The sequence below is a fragment of the Lineus longissimus genome, chromosome 1 (assembly GCF_910592395.1).
Source record: "Lineus longissimus chromosome 1, tnLinLong1.2, whole genome shotgun sequence".
In the NCBI taxonomy this organism is placed as follows: domain Eukaryota; kingdom Metazoa; phylum Nemertea; class Pilidiophora; order Heteronemertea; family Lineidae; genus Lineus; species Lineus longissimus.
Window position 1 is genome coordinate 17,681,655 of NC_088308.1, and position 24,762 is coordinate 17,706,416.

The 24,762-nt window shown below is 39.9% G+C and overlaps 2 protein-coding genes across 2 annotated transcripts; one reads left to right on the plus strand and one right to left on the minus strand.

Annotated features, from left to right (window-relative positions):
- Positions 1-87: 87 nt before the first annotated feature.
- Positions 88-5,074, plus strand: LOC135492419 (protein starmaker-like). Its single transcript, XM_064778940.1, has 5 exons — positions 88-170; positions 561-596; positions 838-984; positions 1,202-1,347; positions 1,707-5,074. Exons 1-5 carry the CDS (start codon positions 161-163, stop codon positions 2,385-2,387), a joined length of 1,020 nt encoding a protein of 339 aa, XP_064635010.1. The 5' UTR covers positions 88-160; the 3' UTR covers positions 2,388-5,074.
- A 1,079-nt stretch (positions 5,075-6,153) lies between these two features.
- Positions 6,154-24,674, minus strand: LOC135489382 (advillin-like). Its single transcript, XM_064774724.1, has 23 exons — positions 24,502-24,674; positions 21,064-21,138; positions 20,476-20,547; positions 19,942-20,019; positions 19,551-19,603; positions 19,149-19,254; positions 18,276-18,386; positions 18,003-18,069; positions 17,071-17,218; positions 15,925-16,003; positions 15,330-15,428; positions 14,812-14,968; positions 14,276-14,370; positions 13,886-14,023; positions 13,318-13,407; positions 12,948-13,133; positions 10,874-10,963; positions 10,190-10,251; positions 9,683-9,869; positions 9,314-9,424; positions 8,710-8,931; positions 8,253-8,345; positions 6,154-7,438 (listed from the first exon to the last, which is right to left on the minus strand). Exons 1-23 carry the CDS (start codon positions 24,610-24,612, stop codon positions 7,325-7,327), a joined length of 2,544 nt encoding a protein of 847 aa, XP_064630794.1. The 5' UTR covers positions 24,613-24,674; the 3' UTR covers positions 6,154-7,324.
- Positions 24,675-24,762: the final 88 nt, after the last annotated feature.

Consider the following 24,762-nt stretch of genomic DNA (forward strand, 5'->3'; position numbering starts at 1 on the left):
TATGCAATGACATTAGGAATCAATAGATATATACTTTTGACGACAACGTGTAATTGGTTCCAAAATGGCGCTAGTGAGGGGCATGCTCCTCATATTTCTGGTGTTTCTTCTGGAATGTCAATGGATTCGTGGTGAAGAAGAACCAAGGCTTCCACTGGGAATGTCGAAAGGTAAGCCATCAGACATCCAACAGGGTTATTTCTCGTTAAAGAGAACATTTATGTTGATGTTGAAATTTTTATGAAATGGCGATGAACTACGTCTCCGTGTATATGTCGATCTCACAAAATATCGCCCAGGTTGAACTGTGATTTCACCGAAGCACAGCGAGGCACCTCGGTTTCGGGGCCGACATGTACATTTGTTAAGTTCTACCCACCTCGTAGTGTTTGATCAGACAGTGACAAGTATCTCCAGTTCGGTATCAATTCCTTGATATAATAAGCTGAGAATGACACCAACGAATGGGTATGAACATGGCGTATGGAAGGCTTTGCCCTTTTCTGACAACTGATGAAACAAACAAGTATTAACATATTTTATATCATTTTTTTTCTCAGAATTATATTGCGAGGGATGTGAAGCTGCTATAAAAGGTGTGTATTTAAGATAGATCATAAACAGCTGGCCATTTTCGTTTTAAATAAAAATCTATCATAATAATCAGGATCCGGATTCATAATCAGTAATCAGTATTCCTCATACTACCACACTAGGCGTGCGTATTTTTGCTATACTCTGCGCCGTGATCTTATCTCTTAGAATGAACCAACAACATCCATCGATGACTAACCCAACCGGGTCGTACGCAACTGTATTTGTAATCTTCTTCTTCAGAAATGGACAAAAATCTGTCCAAGAATGCAATAGACAATGTTATGATTAGGATCGTAGAAGCTATGGATGCCGTGTGTAGCCCAAGGGTACTCACCGTTTACAAATGGAGTCCGCCCAAAATGACCAAGGCCTGCCTGCACGTAATTGGTGAGTAGTAGAATCATTTCAATAACTCATTAAGTCATGATGGCCACCGGACCTTGTCAAGGTTTGTTGTGATATAAGCCATTGCCTAACAAACAATCATGATCCTGAAACACTTCGCAGTCTCCCTTGAACATATCAAATCAAGTCAGACCTTGGTCGTGGAAAAAAAAGTGTCATTGAGTTTGTCTCGCTATTTGTCAAATTGTGGTTCTTTCAGGCACATACGACGAAGACCTGGAGGAACGACTCTACGAACAGTACAAAAACCCCGGCCGACCGAAGATGCCCACGCAAGAGTTTGTTGACCACATCTGTTACGACTGGATAAAAGCCTGTGTGGATGTGGACAGGGACTATGAACCGGTAAGTGGGTTCGTTTGTTGATGTCCCTCTTTTTTTAGACTTACTTCAAGCTTTGGAATCTGCATCATTCAGTACTGTTACCTGCTACTGACTAATGTTGTTCCAAGATGTTGGACACATTCTCTGACATTATCTTTTGGCCTCTGTGCCTAAGTAAGTTCCAGGAGGGCTTGGTGAGACGGGACTTACTTCAGACAGCCTGCCACTCATCATAGCGTTGACTAAATGATGAGAAGGTCATAACAAAAATTGATAATGTCTAGTCTTTCACAGTTTCATAATCCATAGTTTTCATTCATTCTTTGTTTCACATACATTACAAAAAGTATATAGTATGTCATGCATTTGTGCTTTTGCAGGATGAAAGCGTTGACGGGCCTGAGGGTGAAGGTCTGGAATCCCAAGGAGGTATGGCTGGACCGATGGACCATGACGGGATCAGGACGATGGGGGACAATGGAGACGGCAACGAGAGTGAGTATGAGACCACATGGGAGACGGACAACGAAGCGGAGGAAGAGGGGACAGATGTGGACAGTGACGAAAAGGAGAAGATTGTTCCGGGCACTGGTCGCGCAACTCTTACTGAGTCTGGGAAGAAGTCGGATGACGGGAAGGATATTTTGAATCGCAAGGCGAATGACTTTAAGGACAGTGGCGATGAAGATACTGGGATGAGATCGCATCGGGATGAAAAAAAAGAGGCTAGTGATGGGAAGAAGAAAAAGAAGCTGCTGATTGATAACGATGCTGATAGGGATGGTGAATATGAAGATACGAAGAAGACAAGTAGAGATGGTAAGAAGTTTAGTGAAAATGTTAAGAAGAATACTGCGGATAAAAGGGAGAGGAAGAAACTACATGTATTGGTCGATGACGATGCTAGTGATGATAATTATAAAAATACTGCCTGGACGGAAGAGGAGAAGGTGAAGCGTAGAGAGGCAAATTACATAGATGATGGTGATGATGGTGATGATGATGATGAAGTAGTTGATAAGAAGGAAACTAAGAAAGGTAGTACTAAAGATGAGTTATAACCATGAAGTTTGGTGGATGTTTTTTTAACGTTATAGGTATCATTCCCTCAAGTTACTTTTCATATTAATAAAGTTTCTGAATAATTGTGGCTGGTATATCTCATCTCTCTGAAATACTATTACATATTATCAGGTATACACTTGTGACTGGTTCTTGATGAACTCTAAAAACATTTTTACTGAGACTCAGTATACTTTTTCTAATTGCAATGGCGTGTCATATTGCCCGCAGGTGACAATCTATACAGTTATTTAATGTGTAACTTAAATGTTAATTTTGATGATATAATTCTCGTTTAAATACTTGCAATCAATAACAAACAATTGGGGAAGTGTGAAAGACATTGTTATATTAATATTGGGATAATTATTGGATTGCTATTGTAAGAGTGAATGAGAGGCATCCACGTGTAACTAAATTTGAACAATATATGAAACGAATTTTTTTCCCAGTTGCATTTCCTGGTTATTCACAGGCGCACTGAATGCGATTAATTAATAAAGCGCCAATTGTTTATTTTCAGATAATATTAATCTTAATGAAATCTAGATGTAACTTTAGAAACTTTAGTTTTGTTGACTCGATGTTAGGTGATCATTAGTACATCAGCCCTGTGTAATTAGGTTTTTTGTCGTGATATCGTATCAATGAATTGGATGTTTCCTAAAGGCCTCCATACACTGCATGACAAAAGTCATTTAGTGGCTTATTTCCAAAAAAATGTTGCAATGTGTATACGATTGTACGAAGTATCCATATGTCCCGCCTTGTTGAAAGTTGTATAACGTTAACCACAAAAGTCAATAGGTGTGTAGATGATTACGACTATTGTGACCGTGTTTCAGGTGGCCGTTCCGGCTTCAAACTCTTGAGTCATCTTTTACAAAAGTCATTCAGTGTGTATTCACTCAGTGACCTTTGTGGACATGTTTACCCCTGTGGAAAGCCTGTGGAAAGCTGTGGACAGCTAAATTGAACTTGTTCAATTTTTGGAGACCTGTTGCTCATGGGACAGGAAGATGGCTACTTGGTATTTAGAAAAAAACATCAAGATTTTGTGACCTTCCGGGGGCGCAAGAATGTCTTTTCAACGTCAAGTCCCCTCTGTTCCACGATAGGAACGAAAAGAGGAAAAAGATAGCCGAAATCGCTACTGAATTTGACGTCACCGGTAAGGTTCACATTGGTAATGTTGGTAAATATGCCCCGACCAATTCCAATACACGTTTACCCAAGAAATAAATGAACAAAATATTAATATCCAGTTTAATATTTTTGCTTGGAAGACAATACAAGAAAATTGGATGTAAACCCTGTGATTTTGATTGCAATTCATCCACTACTTATGAATCAATGTTCATTGGTCGTTTAAATTAGAATGAGGACAGAGCAAATCGCACGCGGAGCCACTTCTCTTTGCGTGCTACACAGGCTACAGTCCTATAGTCCGAAGATTCTGAGGCAAAATCTAAATGTCATTCATGTTGATTTATACTTGAGAGCTTGTACTGTTTTAATGCCCGCCGTTGTTTATGTTAACAGCAGATGACGTAATCAAGAAAATCGCATTTGTCTGGTTCGTCTTCGCCGAATGATGATAATGAGAGACAGACATACCGATGCGACCAGTTCGGTGTCTGCCATGGTTATGAAGTGTGACGTCGGTGTAGAAGAGTTTTAGTCATTGTTGACGTGTCATGAATGTGTAGTGACCAGTCAACAACTTTGGAAAGTCGAAAAAATATTTGTGGCAAATGGTGATTTCTGTGTCCTGTCGGGATCATTTTGTAGCAAATGTCGAGTGTCACCTGGAAACATATGTCGCAGGTGCGTTTTGGACGTCCACATGTCTATCAGTGTGTGGAGAAATTTCGATTTCTGTGGAATGTCACCAGAATGTCTTTTGTCGAAGATGACTTTTGTAGCAGCTGATTTCTACTTTTGTCATGTAGTGTATGAAGGCCTTAACATCTACAATAATACAGAGCGATCAAGTTTTCTCCACTGTGATTTTAAACATCTTCTTTTATGTTATACAGAGGTATTGGGAATGAAGGGAATAAGTGGATTCAATTGCAATGGGACTAATACACGTTAACATGGGTTACTGTACAGATGTACATGTATACGGCATTTCCCGCGTATCTCCGTGTCTGACACCGTAGTCTGGCCGCACGTACACCACCTGAAAATGGACCACCAATCTTGGTTCGCGAACCAATGCCGCACCATCGAAAATCCACCAAGCGCTTACACCAGCGCTGCAGCTAGTTATAAAATCCGGCTACAGATGGCGCGCAAACAATAAGCAGAAAGCGCCATTTCGAAAACGCCGCCTGGAGCCGAACCATCTAACTAGCTAATTGCCGATCCATTTGCTCGTACACCACGACAAAGCCGAGCTTTTAACAAGCCGGGCGAATTTGGACCATCAAGCTTGGTGGGACAAATTCGCCCGGCAATTTGTATCGGCAATGGATTGCCGAACCAATTTGTCGCGGCAATGTGGTGGTGTACGTGCAATTGGTCCACCAATATTTCGTGGTGTAAGCGCAAAAGGGAAATTGATTAAATTTGATTTATCTGTACACAAATACATAACAGTTATATAACAATGCATGTTTATTGTCGTATGTTGTGTTTGATGGTTTTATAATGTAAATAGTCTGTTAATGGGATTGTTGAAATATACCAATTCATATTTGCATCCAGGTCTTTATTTCTTTCTCTAAATTATCATCTGAATATTAGTGAATCCCCCAAGCGTCATCATGAAGAGAATGGGAGATGATAGAAACTGATAGTTCCTGTAGGTCGGCTGTATTCAAAGCTACAGAACCATTATTCCGACTTGAGGAGTCACATCGATCTATATACAGTGGAACCTCCCTTAGCGGACACCTCTCTAATAAGGACAACCTGTCTTGGTCCCAAATTGATTATTTCCATTCAATTTGACCTCTCTAATCAGGACACCTCTCTATTAAGGACATCACTTGTCAGTTCCATGGGTGTCCTTAATAGAGAGGTTCTACTGTACTCTTAATTCCCTTTTATAAGGTCGGTGGAAACAAATCATTTCTTGCCGCAGTTATTATCTTTCTTCAAACGGAATGAGGCCGATTGGTACAAAGCTTGGCGCCTTTGAAAGATAAACCATTCTGGGTGTAGTGGATAAAGGCAATGCAGTTCATGTGCAAGACGTGGTATTGGCAAAAATGAACTGACCTTACAGAAGTAAATTTAAACTAGATAGGTGCACAACTGTGAGTTTATGGTGGCATGGCCAGATAAAGAGAACATTACGATGGATGGAGAATCATCCTTCCAGACCGGAATCATTGGTTTGGACGATCCGTTCAATAGAGAGGTTCTAAAGATTTTGATCCGAGAATGAAAACGAGGTGATCTTCTACTAAAGTTGATGATAAATTCGATTGTCGATTGTCGTTTTTTTTATTTACTGTTACGGCAAACGAGACAAGACACACCGTATTTCTTGACGCTAAATGTCAAAATGTCACCTCAGTCTTTCTCACAATTAAACGCTGAGCCCTTCTAAAGTTGAAGCTTAAGCAAACGTCTGTACATGACTGTACTACATTTACCATGTCATATTCGACTCAAACAGCCAACTCTCAAATGTCAATATGGGTGGTCGGAAGCAGCTTGCCATTGGTCGACACGCACATCATGCAGAAGTCAAGGGACCAAGAGACGATATGAACAAAGCTTGTATAAGATCAAAAAGATATTTTATTGGTAAGAATGCAAAATACCCTCTACCATCATGCAACAATCGTCTACATACGTATGATAATACCTTCCAAGAATTCCCTTAATGCAAAACGTAGCTCCGGCAGATTAGATGTACGGTACATTTTTTATCTGAGCCCCACTCCCCGGGCATATATATGGCACATATACAAAAGTATATTCATGATTTCTTTTAGAATGGTCCGTTCGTTGGTCCTCCTAGCTAGGCTGACTCTTCATCAGGTTTCAGTTATAAGTATACTACAGTAGAGATGAAAGTAGTCTCTATTGGTCTTAGTCTTCGCTGTGTCATATCAGAAATAGCACAAAACAGTTCTCCGTGCATTAACACGACGTAACGCACGAGGTGAAGAAGCATTGCAAGTCTTACAATACAATGTATGTACATTACGTAACAAGATTTTGGAATGTGGAAGAGAACGGAAGAAGAAACCTCCTAAGGTAGCCTACAGAAATTGAAGACATGTACAATGTACAGTGTAAGTGACTACACTTAGCTGCTGAAGAAGACGCAAAGCCATTCGGCATGCACGAGCGATGTGTAGAAGACAATAATAATATGTGGACCGATTGCAATGGATTAACAGTTAAACAGAGATGTCGAAGAAAAACGTTTAAATATTGACTTGAGCATAATATCGGAAGAGCAATTGATGCGAATTGAAAATATATGCAAATGTTTCGATATGAAAACGTTGTTTGAGGAATGTTTTTTTATACAGTTAGATATTGTCCTTCTCAAGACACACATTGCGTCAAATGCCAGCCGATTTTGTCCCCTAGAATAGTTGTCTGTCCCCGCTGACGGTTAGTGCCGGTGGGTACTTCTGGCCTCCTTTGGCTCCCCCAATGCCGAAAAAGCTGACTAGATGGCAATGATAAAAGCCTACATTCGTGCAATGCAAATTTTAAAAAGTTTGACTTCAAGAAGTTTGGAGAAGGACATCATTTTGCTTCAATAATGTATAACGTTTTGAAGAAATGTAATTAGTTGACAGTTAGTGCACAGTTTTCAAATCATGCAATGAAGGAAAACATCATGAATGGCACCTTAAGTGATGCCCACGGGTATCACCTCGACCTCTTTTTACCTTAACGTCAATGTCTGGTGGACTTGCACAAGCAGTGAAAAGAAACTTAACCATGCAGTCCTATCATTTTAGAAAAGAAGTTTCTGTTTCTTTAACATTGTTTGTTTCCATGGTTTCAGTTCATCGAACTCATCCTTGGTCATTCCAAACACGACTTCAAACTCTTCATCAGTCAAGAAATGCTGGAAAGATAAGAAAAACAGTTCTTACAGTATAAGCTTTAGTCCAAGCGTTCCGCAAACGACATAGTTCTCTAGTTTTCACCATGATAAATCCACAATTCACCATGGTGTATTGGGGCGGTGAAATATTTCGTGGTGAGCATGGTAAAATCTGCATTCACCATGGTGAGCATGGCAAACACTGATTTCACCATGGTGAATTCAGATTTTACCATGGTGAATACAAGATCTTTTTCGTAAGGGTGTCAGCGACGCTCAATAAGTATCACATGCCACAACAAAGACAACAGTTTGTGGTGTTGATTGCAGCTGCCATGCAGCTACATGAATCGGTCGTCGGATAGATATCAAACAAAGCTATGATCGGTTTTACCTGCAGAGAAGAGGGCTTTTTTCGCTTAACGCTGCACTAAATAACTCTTGTCGTCGCAGGAATAAAAAGATCAGTCGTATTTATGTCCCAAGGTAAGCTACCACAGCACGACAATAATGCTCAAATACATGTATATGCATTATTGAGACACCTGTCCACTTATTTGAAAAGACAGAGCAATATTTGTTGCTGCAATAATATACATGTAGTCTACTTATCATTATTTTACATGTGAACATTTCATGATCATGTCTCTAAAAGATAGGGTTTAAATATACCGAGAAAGAAATTCTGTAAAAATGTACAGAGTAACGTGACTGCATGGATGCCATCTACTATGCATGTATGTACGTGTAGCCATAATAACGTTCTCTCGTTCGACAGTATTTTCTATTTTTAGAACGATTTCTTGGCGAACGTGTGATTGTAATACACATGTACCTCTTTCCTTAGCTCATCCACACCCTCCGGAAGAGGTTGATCTGGATCAGATAGTCTCTCGTACGGATGTTTTGCATTGTATTTGGCCAGCTCCTTGAAAGGTAAATAAATGACTGAGAGATAATTTCATTGTATCGTGTCAGAAGCAGTCTAGATTTGAATAGCGCTACATACAAATAAATGCTATATGGACAAAGCAGATGATTACATTACTGAAAAGCTAAATTAGAGCCATCGTTCCTATTAACTGTTACAAGTGCAACTGCAATGCTTTTCAGAATCTCGATGAACATGCATAAGCTTTCCTTCACCCTGAGAAATCAGTATAACTGATTCTCTTCGTGTTTTTAACTAGCACCCCAATGCCCGAGTCAAAATGCTATCCATCAACACGAGTCAAATCTCGCATACCCAAAATGCATTATTGAATTAAGATACAGTAGTCACTTTAAATTACCTCACGAACAGTCGTCACAGGATAGACTGTACTCTCTGCATTCGTGGGTGCAGCCCCAGGTACGCTTTGGCCGTTATCAATCGTTTGTTCCATTGCTGCAAATTTCTTTGAGTCCCAGGCGTGGAAGTTGACAGTGAAGTCCAAAGGCTCGTGCCCTTGCTTCACGTGGAGTAGCTCTGTGTTCGCCTCCGTACGACCCGTGGGTTCTGATCCTAGGTATTCCTTGAAGTTTAAGAAGAACGGGTGCTAGAGATGACTCCAAGCAAGTTATGATGATTTGTTTTCCCTCCAAATTTCACGGCTGGGTACCATAATTAATTTATCATCATATGTCAAGTCTTCAAAAGCATATAATTTTCATTGACGTGCATTTACATTTTGTGTGGTATCACATACCGTAAAAGTGTTTTTCAGGTCAGGATAACAAGCTTTGGTTATCTATACATAATTGTTTCGCTAGCTCGCCGACAGACTAATATCTTTAATCAAATAAACAAATTATATTCATTTTGTATATATATCCTTGTGAGAATAATGTGCATATTTCTCGGCGATTCTCCGTCCTGTCAATTCCACTGCCGTACGTAATCAGAATAACACTTACAATTGCCGCCTCCAGGGCTTCTTTCTTCTCGAAATCTCTCGCCCCACTCCCAACCCAAACGAAAATTTGATCAAAGGCGTCAAGGATCATTACGTCATTTTGATTAAGGTCCTAAAGAGAGCATAGCTCAAATTAGCATTATGTACATACATGTACAGTAAATGGAATTAGATGAGCTTATATCAAATGCCTGGTTATGCATATTCTGCAGGATGAATTGTAAAAAAACAGTAGTCCGGCAGCCGAACACCAATACACTGACAAGTACAGGACTTATTCTGCGGCCTGAAGATTTATTGACTGGAGTTAGGCGTTTTTTAAAGTTGCTGGGGACATTGAGTCCAACACTGGCCGGTAATTCTCCCCTACCTCTTGAGCAAAGTCCAGGATCTCCTCAATCATGATCTTTCCGGATGCGTTGGAGCACTGGAAGAGACGTGCCAGTGTATCATTGTTGCTGTCCTTTAATCGTGTTCCTGTGGCGTATTCTGCCTTGCCGCCGAGAGCCTCCCAGAACTCGTGAACCTCAACCCCTTCTTCAAGCTTGATCACCTGCCTGCAACAGAAAGGACGAGTTCACATAACGCCGTCACAAAAGTTATAGATTACAAGTGCTTTTAAATTGACAGGGAGCAACTTGTTTTTATTAGACCAGGTCCTGCTTCAGGCGACCCGAGGCATACAGTTAACCACAGCTAATCTAACAATGCTAATTCTTTTCTTAAGGTCTCAAAGAAAGTGTGATGATATAGCAAATGCCGAGAGGGGGAAGAACAATAATCTCCGGCTCTGGAGCAAAGTGTATTTTCAGCGTGGCAGCAACAAAAGTTCGTAAACGCCACTCTTGCATAAAACAATATTTGTAACCACACTTACTGGCCATTACAGATGCCTCTAGCGACCGTTACTGACATTTCTTTCTCTTCAGCATTCGCCCCCTGAAATGTAAGAGTAGTACTAAAGCCGCAGGGGATGAGTAGTGTATCAGTGTATCTAGAGACCCTAACATGTAACATCGGCTTGATTTTACTTGAAAAAATGACTGGATTTATGCGCAGTGATAATTGGGCAGAGGCGCGCATACATGTAAAAACGCAGTGGGAATATGTATGATCGAAAATGCACATGGTGAGGATAAAATAATAATTATGCGACTTATATAGCGCTAAATCCAACGGGTTGCAGTCGCTGAAAGCGCTCAATACTACTTAATGATACCACTTATCATAAAATTTCACATGCAATAAACTGCACATACATTGGATTGCCAGAGCTATTTTGTTGAATTTGCAGTGATTATGCCGACGTAAATAAACCCATTCATTTGCACTAAAGTTAGTCTGGTTTTATTTATTTCGAAATCGGGCGGATATTGCCTGCATCTATACCTAAAACATGTTGGGTATCCTAGCTGGATAAATAATCATCTGGATTTTATGCCTGCCATAACTTGAAGATGGGTAGTTCGATATCGATGCTGTTTTCACCACTACGTTTGTTATCTTATGCTCTATTATTTCCTAAGTTAAAAAGTGTTGCAGGTGACCTTCAAGTTCTTACCGCTCCTATCCAAATGAGCGTCTTCTGCTTCTTTCCTGATTTCAAGATGAATACGTCATTCGAGTTGAGTGATAAAGCATGACAGGGAACCTTAATCACGAAATAGAAAATATTGCATTTAAATAGATAGTAAAGATTCCTAAGAATGATGAATCATTGCGAGACTCCTAATTCACCACTTAAATGTACTAAACTAACTACAGTGTAACGAGTTAAGTAATGCTTCCGAATTTTGGCCACAGCCAAGATCGATAACCGAGATAAGATTCTTATAAAATTTCTCGTTAAGATTTTATCAGGCTTCGTGTATATGAGCATGTACATTCGTGACCAGATTCTTTGCCATTCTCAGTTAAGATCTTAAAGGCCATATATCAAGGTTTTTTGCCATTTTCTGCTGTAAGACGATTTCAAAAGTGTACCTAACACTTTATACAATACAGAAAACCAAATGCAATTAGCTCCATCCATTTTGAAGATATAGCCAATTATGTGTTTGACAACTTGATTACCTAATCAGGCTAGCAACTGGCTTGTTAGAGCCAGGCGGCGGGTTCAGCAAAAGTTGTGATGTAGATCAGGTTATCTGTACATGTCATGCAATCATAAAAGCAGGAGGGCCTTGATTAATTATGCACACCTGGAAGTAATGTGTTTCATTCACTATGGTGTATTGTGTGGCTCCGAATTGTGTCAAGGATAGCACAAAGAACAATCGAATGACGGATGGGACCCATTTTCATGAATTTCCAAAGCCAGTTGAACGAGATAGGAGGAAGCTGTGGATTCGGAAGTGCAAACGTTTGGAGTGTTGGAAGCCTGGGCCTTCGGCCAAACTTTGCAGTGATCACTTTATCGATACGGATTATCACATGAAGCCGGATATCTGCATCCAACTGAATATTAAATGCCACTTGTTAAAAACAGCTGTTCCAACCATGTCAATTGCATTTAATGCCCGAGGCTGCTGAGGTCGGTTGTTATACATAATGTGTAGGCCCTATTGGGGCCTGTGATACCGCATAGTGTCTTCTTGTGTTCCAGCCATGGCAAGGTGACAACGACACAGGTCAGTGTCAGTGACAGCCACTGTCAATGACAGATTATTGTCATCTGACATCTAGGCCTATCTAACGTTGCACGGCATTATATCGTCACGTCAAGATGATTGTGCATAATACCGTCACTTTTCAATAGTACATGTAGTTCAGCGTCATGACATAACTGGCGATACAACACTGACGAGGCGAAACAATATTGTGCAACATTAGTCTGTTCAAAAATCATACATGTTATGCATCTGCAACCGTCTATCAATGTCTTCTTTGCTATATCGGCAGGTCTGCCATGCAAATTGATTAACCGCAAATTCTAATCACTTTCGTCCGAATGATCACTCTCATTATGATCTAGTGATATTAATGGCTCGAACATGTACGGCTCAACGTTTAAATATCCTTCTGTATCGACCAAAACATCCTCAAATTCACTGCTCTCACTCTCTGAACTGTATGCGGAAGCCATCTTGCTTTGTTCTGACTGACCTGATCTACGTCATCAAAAAATCCCTAGCGGCCACATGTGGAACTAATCTAAAGTTGTGTGTGGTGGGAAATTCAAATAGTTTAAAATTGAAAATTGAAATAACTAAATAATGACTTTATTATTATAATTTTTTTAATGTCTGGGATCTTGTTTTTTTAACCCTCAACATATTTCATGAGTATCAAGCATGTTTTCAAACCTTGATATATGGCCTTTAAATGAGAAAATTACAAGAATCTCATAAAGATGGCACATGCACGTGCATATACGGAACTGAATAGGGATAGAGATAGAGCGACAGCGATAGATGTTTGGGTTTACTCTGAAGTTGATGACAGACCACAGCAAGAAAATGGCGCATCGCTGCTGTTTTTACGGGCTGATTTGTCACGCGATCGCCACCGTATTCAATCCGGTCGTATGATATGAATCGCCTATGAGCAGTGCAGCGTTACCACAGTTCCAGGCACTGTCCGTCTATAACAGACTTATACGTTAAACGTAGTTCTGAAAACGACATCACACCTACCTGCACTGCCCTAGTATTGAATGCATTCGTGCCTCGGACTTGGAAGAGCATGTTTTCATCCTTGTCTTCTTCTTCGATCTCGTTCCTGTTTTTGAACCCACTCGCTGTGCCTCCCTTGTAGACAATCATCTTACCTTTGAAGATCTTCAGGAAGTGTTCAGGCTCTTTATTCTGAGGTGCTATGAACTGAAACAGCACAAGTGGGCATTAGACACGATAGAGACGTTTTGAAACGCCAACGTGACGACATCTAATATTCGGTAATTTGACGCTTATGACGATCTTGCCGTATACGACTGTAACTTTCTAACAAAATATTGTAACTTTTTAACAGGACGTATAATATCGCCAGTCATTAACATATTCTCACCATTTCTGCCATGCCGTCAAATTCTTTCATAAACATGTCTTGCGCTAACATGGCTGCTGCTGCTTTCTCGTCCTTCGAACTCATCGTCCCCTGAAACGCAACGATGTTCTCGAAAGGTACAAAACATAACGAAGGTTCGTTCAAACCTATCGATTTTTGCATCATTACTGATCGAGAACAAAAATCTAAGATCTTATGCTGTTTGTGATCATACTTTTAATCAACAATCCCTACAATATTATTGTAAGATTATTGCTTAAGATCTTAAACCTTGACCTTACAGAATTTGTGTATATGTGCAAATTGTACATTTGCCTGCAAACATCCTAAACAGGAATCATATAAGAATCTTGAAAGTTTTTTTAACCTGGGTGTCCATCTTGCAACCTACTGGCAATTTACACGGTCAAGCAGTTTGCATCATGATACACTGTACGGTGGGACAGACACCAAATGGTATTAAAAAAAGAGAATCATACATGTAGCATGCTCGGGCTGAATCTATAACTCCAATGGGTGGGAACATTTTGGCAATATCTCAGTGTTTTAATAAAAGTTAGACACGTACCTGCCAGTAATAAATGACTGGATTTTTCTTGCCCTTTTTGAAATATGAGTACAATATGACGTAACTGTCTCCTCCGAAGAAGATACCGTACATATCGTCTGGAATCTCGGATAATTGGAAGTCTTCAATACGCCAGACCTGAAAGGGACAAAAGAAAAGCCCGTCCCAGAAATTGCAACTGATACCGACAGATTCCATGCGCCCGGGCACTACTACAGAAGCCTTTTGAATCACCGATACGTTTTTAACAATACAATGAGTTCAGAATGCTACAGTTTACGACAATCATTTTAATCGAAAGTTACCAGGCCTTTCAATGGGTCATGTATTAGTTTACAGGTTAATGTTAGAATGTATACGCGGAAGATTTCTGACGATTGTGAAACTTACCTGCACCAGTCCGTGGCCATCGTCGGGCATGAAGACTGCATCTTTCTCCTTTCGCGTATGAAGTGTATTAACATCAAATTTCTCCTGTTCAACCTCTGAAAAGAATGAATGGATTTTGCAGTACTGACCCACCTGATTCAGCTAGGATGTTGCGACTGCAAATGCTGGTCATTGTATAGGTCTTGGCCAATATTTGAAAAAAATAGGGCACCCTGTAGCAATGGTACACCCGCAGAAAACATCTCACTCGGGAGGATACAGATACTGCACATGGTTCACGGCGAGTAACTTTTCGTATAAAAACCTACGCGAGTGTATCAAGAAAAGAAGTAAACGAAAATCATATACTAGTATATATACACATATCAATAATCTCGGCACTTCAGACCAGGTGATACCAGTTTTTTACGAACTCCGCATGCTCGTGCGGTTATGGATGTTTGCGTGCGTGTTAAGGGGGGGGGGGGCTATGTTGTTAGAAGTCTTTTTTTCCGTTGATGTAATCTAACAGATTTTTCAGTACATGTACTTCTTACTTGCTATGGAACCAACATTGTGAACCTTGCCGAACCCTTCTTGTGCATCTTTATCTCTCCAGTTCTTGAAGCATTGTTTAAAAAGAGGCGTCTCCCCATCCTCCACTACTCTTGTGCACTGGGTCCACTTTGGATAACCTTTAGAGTCGAGAAAGTCCTGGAATGGAAGAGATATAAGACGTCGGCTGGCAGCCACTTTTTTAGGTTGGCCAGACGTTGCAATTCGTTTCGTTTCCTGAACCTCCAAACATTCTAGGAACCTGACTGAAAGGATTTATTCAACGGCCAATGCAAACCCTGATCCCCCGCGGTCAGGCGATCGGAGAATGTGAACTTTGGTTCCAATCACCACCTGCAACGCATACACAGATCATACTGATCCCGTTAACAGAATTTCTCAGAACTGCCATGAATGACTTTGAGAAAATGTCACCCACGTGGCTTTAACGGATAGAAAACCCGGTTTTCCCCGTTTTGGCGCGGCCATTGCCAGAATGAAGCTTATACTACAGACTTACAAGAGCTAGCTTCCAGGCACTCTTCTTCTCATTATCAGTGCAGCCCTTTCCTACCCAGACAAATATGCCGCTCTTTCCTGCCTCTAGGATGAAACAATCCTGTCAAGAGAGAAATACAGACACATAACTATTGAAATGTCAACCTACATGAAAGATAATCTCAATAAAATATTAAAACGTCCTATTTATACCAAGATAGCGCATGACGGTACATGTAATTATTGTGATGAGCCAACGTTCTAATTCAACAATTGGCTCCTACCCGTAGGCAAAACAGGGGTATCCTGCCGTCAGGCATGGCGCAATTTTGATTCTTTTTTTTCTTCTGGAATTGTGCTGTAGACGGTGACTGCACATGTCGAAAATCCGGATAAGATGCTTCAAAAGATACTAATAAGATTTTTAGTTAACACATCATTCAGTTTCAGGCATACACATGAGCTTGTGCACTCGTTACACGAATCTTGTCAAGAATGAAAATGCACATAATGAACAAACTGAGTAAGACATAGACTAAGCGTAATCTTATTTTAAGTGGGCACCCACCACCATGGTAATAACGACCATTTGCACTCTGTTGGTTCTTTAAACTCACCTCTGTATCCAAATCCTTTTGGGTATATACCATCTTATCAATTGTGTGAATCTCTGTTTGACCACTCGAATCACAAACCCTGCAATGGAAATAATGATCGCATTAAAGGCCTACGCTTGTCTTTGTCACAAGTAAATAGAAATAACATTGCCGATGTACAGCAACTAGAGATTTCAAATTGATGAAAATCTACCTACAGTGTATTGGCAACACAAGAAGTGCACTTTTGAAAGGAAGATAGGAAAATAGATGTACTTTGTGTGTCGAGTGAAAATAATAAAAAGGAACTATATCCCCATATGATGCGTTGTAAGGAGTTAATTCAACAATGATTTCGACGTCATTTTGTATGCTGAAGCATTTAAAATGTAGTGTTGATTGTCGATGACATCGAAACATCTCGGGTGTGACAACTTTGCGAATTTCAACAACTTCAGCCCAAATTAACTTACTTCATTTGTGCTATGTCATATTCTTTATCAGCAACGAAACTACGAGTTAAAAATACTGAATGTATTCAGAAAGTTTTCTTTAAATTAATGAATAATGCTTTCTATGGGAAAACTTAAGAAAGCATCAATAAGGCGTCGCATACCAAATAACTTGCATTATGATTATCGATGTGGTTTTGTAAACTTTTTCTCTAATGGCTTATCGGTCTTCTTCCTTTTTCTTCTTTGGGGAAAAACGTTTTCTAAGAATGACCTCTCTTTTGACAGTAGGAATTCCAAGCTATACAAAAAATATCACAAAAATGGCCGAAAATATACTTCTTCATGTGGGGTAGTGGCATAGTAACTTTCACACAAATGGGGATATAGTTCCTTTTTATCATTTCCACTCGACACACAAAATACATGTATCTTCCTTCGTATTCTTTATCGTACTCCTCGCTCCTTACATTTTTCCTGCAACCCCCAACCTGTTCTCCAATCAGCTTCTTTGAAGCCGGTCAGCCGGTCAGCTCCTTCTTAATTTGGTATGGCAACTTGTTGCCTGCCCTTGATACCTGAGCTGGCTACCTTGTGATCTGACCAGGTGAGGGTTGGCGAGGGTAAACGCATTACTCTACACATTACTGTAACAACCTAATATCTGAAAGTCACAATGATGGTCCCCAGGTTAACCGTTATATAGGTAGCCTACCTATGTAATTTTGTTTCTGCCTGGATTTCCTTCTCAAAGTCAACATCATCGCCACCATCAGAAGCAGGTCGAATAGTGACCTCCTCTGTTTTCACGTCTGTGCCAAGGGCTTCATAGAATCGCACATGCGTGGTCGCAAATTCGGGTTCTATAAAAAGAAAATGTTTGCACAGAATGGCAACTGAGCGCTTCACATTCGCCACTTTCCTCAAGCAGCAATTTGCGACTCCCTGACAGGTATTGACCAATCAGAAGAGAGCTAACATGCTTCTTCAGCAAAGACAGCACGGCCATGATCACATACAGGGTTTTTTATTGGTCAAGACCTGTCATCTGATAGGAAGTCAAACATGATTTCCGCTTGAGCAAAGTGGCGAAAGGCTGGAAGGAAACTCACACATACGCTTGAATAATGAAATCGTATTCCTAGTCATATTGTTGACCTCAAGTTGATATTCTGTTAAAACATGAACGAATCGTATGCGTGTCAAGGATTGCGTACTTGTCAGGACGTGTAGGCTATATACTAGATATCTTTGAATAATCCTTGTCAATGTGGCCAGCTTCGCCCTTGTTGATATTCACCATTCTGGTAATGGCTCATCGTTTTCATGTTTCGAAACGTTCGAATTGTATCGATTTTATGTGGACGTACACAGACAGTAGAAATGCAATGCCACAGAACAGATGGGATATAAGCACTTTTAATCTTGGGTTTGTGCTTCTAGACTTGAGTAGTCATTGAGAAAACATACGGTCCAATTAATAATGATTAGCACTATCTCCTAATAGAGTTTTTTTACGGTTATACAATAAAGAGACTGAAGAGAATGTAGAGACCCATTTAATAACGGCTCTGGGAACAGAGAGACAACATTCTGACATCACGTTTGTGGCAAACCAAACTCATCCTGAATGTCTCAGAGACTTACCAATAATGGTTATTTCAGCTTTTCCTCCTCTTTGATCGTCACGAATTTGCCGAGCTACTTCCAGCCCCTGTCGTACAAATAAAGTTAACATTACAACCATCTCATCCAAAACGAGAGAGTGAGAGGAACGGGTTAAATAATTGTGCACATTTTTTAAAAGATGTGTTTACTTATCACGTATAATTAACAGGAGCAACACAACAGCTGATGAATTGGTTACAGTATGTTTTTCTTGGACTGCCCAGACTTGGCTAGGACCGTGAACCATCTTACCTTCATCCTTTCGACCCTGCTGCTCTCGGGACCGAACCAGGTAAACAGCTCGAGACCACAGTCAAGGATGAACACATCACCAACATTGAGAGAGTGGAAGGACAGCTCAACCTAAAGGATATGTTGGATTAGGATGGAATTTACAGTCTAAAACGGTTCCTCGCGATTAATTGTACGCTGGCTCCTCAGTGCCAGAATAAATATTTAGTCATAAAAAAAGAGATAATGAAAATTAAAATAACATGGTCGAAAAATATTTTCTCACACATTTTAACAGTTTTGCGAGATCGAAAAATTTTATCGGGAAAAAGTTACAGAATATAGCAATAGGGAAAAATTCGGCGAGAACGAAAAAATCTGCACGCAAAATATATTTTAGCTCGCCAAAACAAATGCTACAAAGTAGCCGCAAAATATTGAACGGGAACACGAATTTATTTCTAGCGAATAATTCAAAAAGAAAGTAAAGAAGAAAGCCTATACACAACAAAAGTTGAAATTGTGAGCTGGCAAATTTATATGGAATTCATACGTTGAATTACTTTATGGATCATATCATCGACTGGCTGACACAAAAATGGTTACCTTCGTTTGATGTTCAATAATATCAATAGAATTATGAATAAATTTACCAAATTTCGGTCACATGTAGCCAAGATCGATAACTTGTTTTTGCTCACGAGTTGCTGTGCAAAACGTTCGCCCTTTTTCAGTTATTCGAACGACTATTTGACTCGGACATACATGCAATAGTTACATCCAATGTTCGTTTTGTTGTTCTGATAATTCTAAGCCAAAACAGTTTAAAGAAATCCACTGAAATGACTTGAAAATCTATAACACATCTCTGGTCATGCCAGCCGATTGTCTCACCTGCCGGGTTCTGACTGTCCTCCTCCCTTTGAGCTGGAGTAATCGTTTGTCGTATTTATTGCGGTCAACCTTCTTGAAGCCCGAATCGATGCCCCCTTCCATATAGCTAAAAAAGAGACAGTTGGTTAGCGAGGCCAAGACTACAGGAACAGAAATTGGTAGGATATTTAACTGGCGCAGAATTCAGTTTGGTTTACAATTAACACTGTATTAAGCTTAAGTGGACGAGTTAATGTTGCTATATTCCATTTAAATATTCAAATTGGCAAAACCCGGGCGAGAAATCAGGTCAATTTTTAGGTTTTTGTTCACCTTTCTTGTCCTCATAGGCTAAAATCTGGATGGAAAACACGTTTTTATCGACTCTTTGGAGGCGTTTGCCACCTGCCAACCCTTATTTACCTGATTCCCTTTTTGAAGTAGGCCACGAATTCAGGCGATTCATGCTCTTGTACCTGAAAAATTGAATGATATCAAGAGAAATGACTGAAATTGTAGTCTACTTCTTTTAAGAAGATACAGTCATGCCTTATTCTTGGTTACAATGTTTTATTCTTCATAAGCCTCGTTTTGACCGCCGAGGACATAACCTCTTACGTAGGTTGTAATAAAAATGTGTCGAAAGCAGATTTTCGTTGGTTTATGCCTAAAATGTATCAAATTTAAGGCGTTTTAGAAGAACACTTGCCGCCTCAGCTTTTAGCATATATTCCAGCCCCATCCTCGCTGTGTTTGGTTATAAAACCAATACGACAGTGAGGTATCAATTCCTTAACAATATGACTCTACTCACTTCTCTGTGCTGCACTGGTGCTCCGCCAAGACTTTCATCAAGTTCCACGGTTTTGTAGGCCGCTATGCCAGCTTCATCCTGCAATGGTACATGTATGTAATACGGGTGATCCATAACTCATTCATCTCCGTCATATCTGCATATTAGCAAATAATCTCTTGTCACGTTTAAAGGGTCTGTTGCTTTTTAAGGCACTGTGCTGTTGGCCAAAGCCTTTGCAAGAGACCCACGGCGCTGGTTTATCTGACGATCAACCCAAGGCCTTTAATAGTACGCACGGAACAAGTTTTTCGTCCGTATCGATGGACAATCATTAACCGGAAATAGTACGAGCACAGCTTGTATATCTGACCTTGTATATCTGACCTTGTATATCTGAAAAAGGTATTTTCTGAGCAAACTAATGTTTCTGATATCATCGCATCATTAAGAAATCGATCGGTTGCGGGGCGCTTTTGATAGGGTACGTGAGGAATGCCGAAAGGATAGCGTCGCACTGAACAGTGTGACCAAAAAAGATTGTCAACTACTCACCTGCGATGTTTCCTTGCCCAGCCAGAAGTGGATGTCCCATTCAAAGCCATCCTTTTTTGGCGGTTTCTTCGTCTGAAACAAAATTTTAGAAAGAAACTTAAATGACGATTAATTTTTTAGTGGCCAACAACTTAAAGGGTATGAAATGAACAAACATGTACCCGTGAAAAGACAAGCTCCAAGAAGTGTAAATCCTGTGCAGAGGGAGTACTGTACCGTGTTGCAATGGATCCTGGAAACATATTTTAAAAATCTGCCGATAGGTGGCCAAATTTCTTTGTGAGGTTACAAAACAGCATTTAGATACTGTTCAAACAACATGTGCCACGTGATGAAAAGACAATTTATCGCATCGGTTGGATTGCCGGAAAGGGCCATTTTCAAACTAATATGATAAACGTCTGTCTGATGATGTTACGACCACTTAATTTTATACGGCATAAAATACACACTTGCCTGCCATTTGTGCTCGTACCGTAACATTTTCAGCTCCAGTCAATGCATATTCAAACTAATGATGTTTGCTACCATCGTGAGCATCGCATATACGGAGTTTGACTTATGATTCTTTCCTCTAAGTCTACATACCATAAGACATATGTAAGAATCTCCTGAGAAGAATTGTCCATACGTCTTTGGGTCCTGCCGCACAACCTTCAGTTTCTGCAATGCAGATAGAAAGATCAAGAAAAATACTATCATCATTCCGGTGCTGCATGGAATCATTCAGCTATCAAAATTACCCCACATGAAGTTTAATTACCCGAAAATTTAGCTCCCTTGTTGAATGTTTAAGTAACATATCTCACAGAATTGTTGCGCACCATCTGTGTACCAAAATCCCTATTGATCGGTGTCATCATTTTTCATGAAGTTAGCTCACAACACGCCCATGTCAGCTGGAGCTATTCTAGTTTCTCAATGATCTGAGACCGATTAATTAATTACTATGAAATCAAAAAGCCAAGCCAGAACATAATGTCAAGACCACAGGAAAAGTTGGTGTCGCCAACTGAAGTACCTTCAGATCAAAAACATTGAATGGCATCGAACATGTCGAACGGCTATGTGCATGATATCTCCCGTTACTTATTCAAACACTGTCTGAGATAGGTGAAACTTGAGTGTATTGTCAAACAGTTGTCGAGCAAGGGTTCGTCAAGGATGGAGACTTTAAGCATCAATTCAGAATAACTTATGTCATATCTAAAAAAACATTGCGCTAAACGATGTCAATTTCAGATGGGAAAGCGGATATTTGCGTAAGTAGAGCATTTTGGAAGCCATTAGTAGCCGTTATGGAGTGGTACCAACAACAAGCTGATGTTCACTGAAAAGAGTAATATGATCCACTGTGAGGAAATTCATACAAACTGTCATATCAACTTGCATGTGCACTATAGTTTGGTGAATGTTAGTAAATTTGAACAAAAACACTGTTTACGACAAGCAATAGAACAGACCTTATTACACACCAAATGTTGCAAATGGCAAGTGCAAAACTATGAGAATTTATAACTTCTTGTTTTTTTTTAGATTGATATAGTTTTTCATTCAATGTGTCATGCATTCGCCTCAATAAAGATGCCGCATATCGCATTGGGTAAACATTCAAATAATCGATCGTAGATTACACTAGGATTATGAGATATGAAAGATTATAATCTACTAAAATTGTCCCAAGTCGTCCTAGAGGACTCAGCATCTACTTCTTCTTATTTCAAGTTAATGCACGTATGCACTTTGCATATCATCTGAGGCCTTGAGTGGTTTAGAATACTGTCAAAACATTTCCAACAGAATTACTTTGCGCAACTCCATATACATGTAACATCTTCTACATTTATAAAGCATCGGATACATGTATAGTACTACTATTTCCAAGTTGATGAAACGAATTTTATTGTCTTTTGATAATATTAATAATTATCTGTGTTTTGGCAGATATTTTCAGGGGTGGCAAAGTTACCTTCAAGTAGACAAAGCATGTTTTGTGGTAACCCCATCGCCGAGCAAGTCACCCTCTTACGATCACGTTTCGGAGACGAAGGATGGATGTGCTTCTCTCCTGAACAAAACTGATGCTATAGACGATCCAGATGTGCCAGGTGTATCACTGTTCGTCAACACTATCTACACTTGTACGACGAATATTTTTACCATATTTTCATCACAAATCACATATTGGCATAAGTGAACGGCAAACTTAGGAATTAATTCTCATGGGTGATACGGTATAAGCAAGTTGTACATTAATTACTTCACCAAATAGGTTCTGCTGTCCATATGCTACCAATGACGCCTCAAGTAGGTTCAGAATGTGCCATGATGAACTGCTGAAAGCCTTCATAGACTTAATTACTAAATATATGCACATGGGTGTCAACAGATAGCGTTCTTACCTATGCATGATATAGATGCGGCAACGATAACAGCAATTAAAGTCACGGCAGAACCATCTGTTGTTATAATAGGGCCCTATACCTGGGGAATGCTGGCAGCTGTTAGACTATGCACCAAGTACAATGAAGTAGAATGAAAACCCTATGACAGGCACATTCCATTTATATTAAGCTTACCTTCGAATAAATGATATCTACACACCTTATTTGGGAGTTGCTTGAAATCCGCAATCGGCTCTAAATGTCTTGTCTCCATCAAGAAAGATGGGGACAATCTAGCTATACATGTACATGATTGCCAAGAAAAAAATCATCAAGGAAAATCAAAAGGGTATGTGCATATCATTGCCCAGGATTGTTTTTGTACCCCCTTAGATTATATTAGGAAATATTTCCATTCAGCATGATTATATAGAATGCAGGACAAGTTTATAAATACATAAACTGCTATCATCAACAGAAACAAAACGAAAGTATGTTCCGAGGTCACAACAATTTTTATACCGAGTCAAGTACTCCGGCAATGGCTGTAACAGACAGTTCAATGGCGTAAAATTCAAAGAGTTTATCCAATTTACGCATATTGTGCAAGATCTTCGAATATAATCGGACAGTAACTTTCTCAGGATAATTTGAATCTGGAGATGCAAATTACTGTAAATTGTAGAAGTGGCATTGCTCGGTGTGAAAGTAATAGGCCTAACTCAGTCACAACAGCCTTGCAAATGTTTCGGTCAGGGTTGACAGCATCAACGCTCTTGGCTGTCCTCACTTATTGTTTTGAAACACTCATTCCAGTAGGACATGCATAACTATCACAGCCTCGTTATTTTGGCGATATGAGAATTTTGCAATATTACGTCATGATTATTGCTGTAAGGCCCCAACAACAAATGAGAGTTCTGCTTGTCATAAAAATAATTCATCATGGCCATAATCTGAACGCAGCTTGATATCAAATAAATACCCGTGAACGCAGCTTGATATCAAAGTAAATAACCCTGTATTAATTAAAAGTGTGCTGGATGCACAGGTTAGGGTATGACAGGGGTTGATAATTGACAGTGTGCTGGATGCACAGGCAATGGTAATGTTATTCCTTTGATGGTATATGTATATTGATGAGTTGAACAATCAATAATAAGGGTCTTCCTGAGGTCGAGAAATAAACATGGTATAAAAGAAATATCAGCCAAGCGAAAGTGTTATCAAGTTTCCCTTTGACATATCGCTTTTTCCTGGGCCTTAATCATTATAAAATTAAGGGTTATTCGATGGTTCATCCCCACAACGCGGTGTAGATATTTCTTAAGCCAAAGGTCTACGGTAACACTCGATGGTCATCACCTCACGTTCTATCGTTGTACTAGTATGCAAAAAAATTGCCAGGTCAGAAACAAATCCGATCCTATGTATTTAGCGGACCCTGACCATCGCTGTCATTACATCTGCAACATCCCTGCTGGCGAGTTAGGCAATTTTCATCAGCCTTTCCCGGCCCGTTTTCAAACGATCATTTCTGCACCATTTTTGCGAAGTCCTTATAGTAAACTTTGAAAACATTTTTTATCCAAGAACAGCAACTCCTATGCATTATCAATACCCAAACAGTTAGGCCACTTACCTCGATTCGCCATATTTCCAATCCAGGTTTCTGGCCGGCTCCATCAAAAGCCGCGTCGAACGCCATCATGCCCTGCCAGCGAGTAGGCCTATCAATGTAATGGTAAATCATCACGCGCCGTCGAGGTATACTCCAATGTGACGTCACAAAACAATGCCCGGTACTCAGGCCTCCTACACCCAGCCGTTGATGATTTCAAAATAACAACAGGTCGATTAAACATGACTGGGACTCTTCCTAATCGATGGGCGGCTTTACTTA

Coding starts and splice junctions, on each gene's coding strand:
- LOC135492419 (XM_064778940.1), top strand. Junction 985..1,201: donor GGCCTGCCTGCACGTAATTG/GTGAGTAGTAGA, acceptor TGGTTCTTTCAG/GCACATACGACGAAGACCTG. Junction 1,348..1,706: donor TGGACAGGGACTATGAACCG/GTAAGTGGGTTC, acceptor GTGCTTTTGCAG/GATGAAAGCGTTGACGGGCC.
- LOC135489382 (XM_064774724.1), bottom strand. CDS start 24,612: ATGATTTACCATTACATTGATAGGCCTACTCGCTGGCAGGGCATGATG. Junction 15,429..15,924: donor AAAAGGATTTGGATACAGAG/GTGAGTTTAAAG, acceptor CTCTCTTGACAG/GATTGTTTCATCCTAGAGGC. Junction 7,439..8,252: donor TGGATGAGCTAAGGAAAGAG/GTACATGTGTAT, acceptor TTATCTTTCCAG/CATTTCTTGACTGATGAAGA.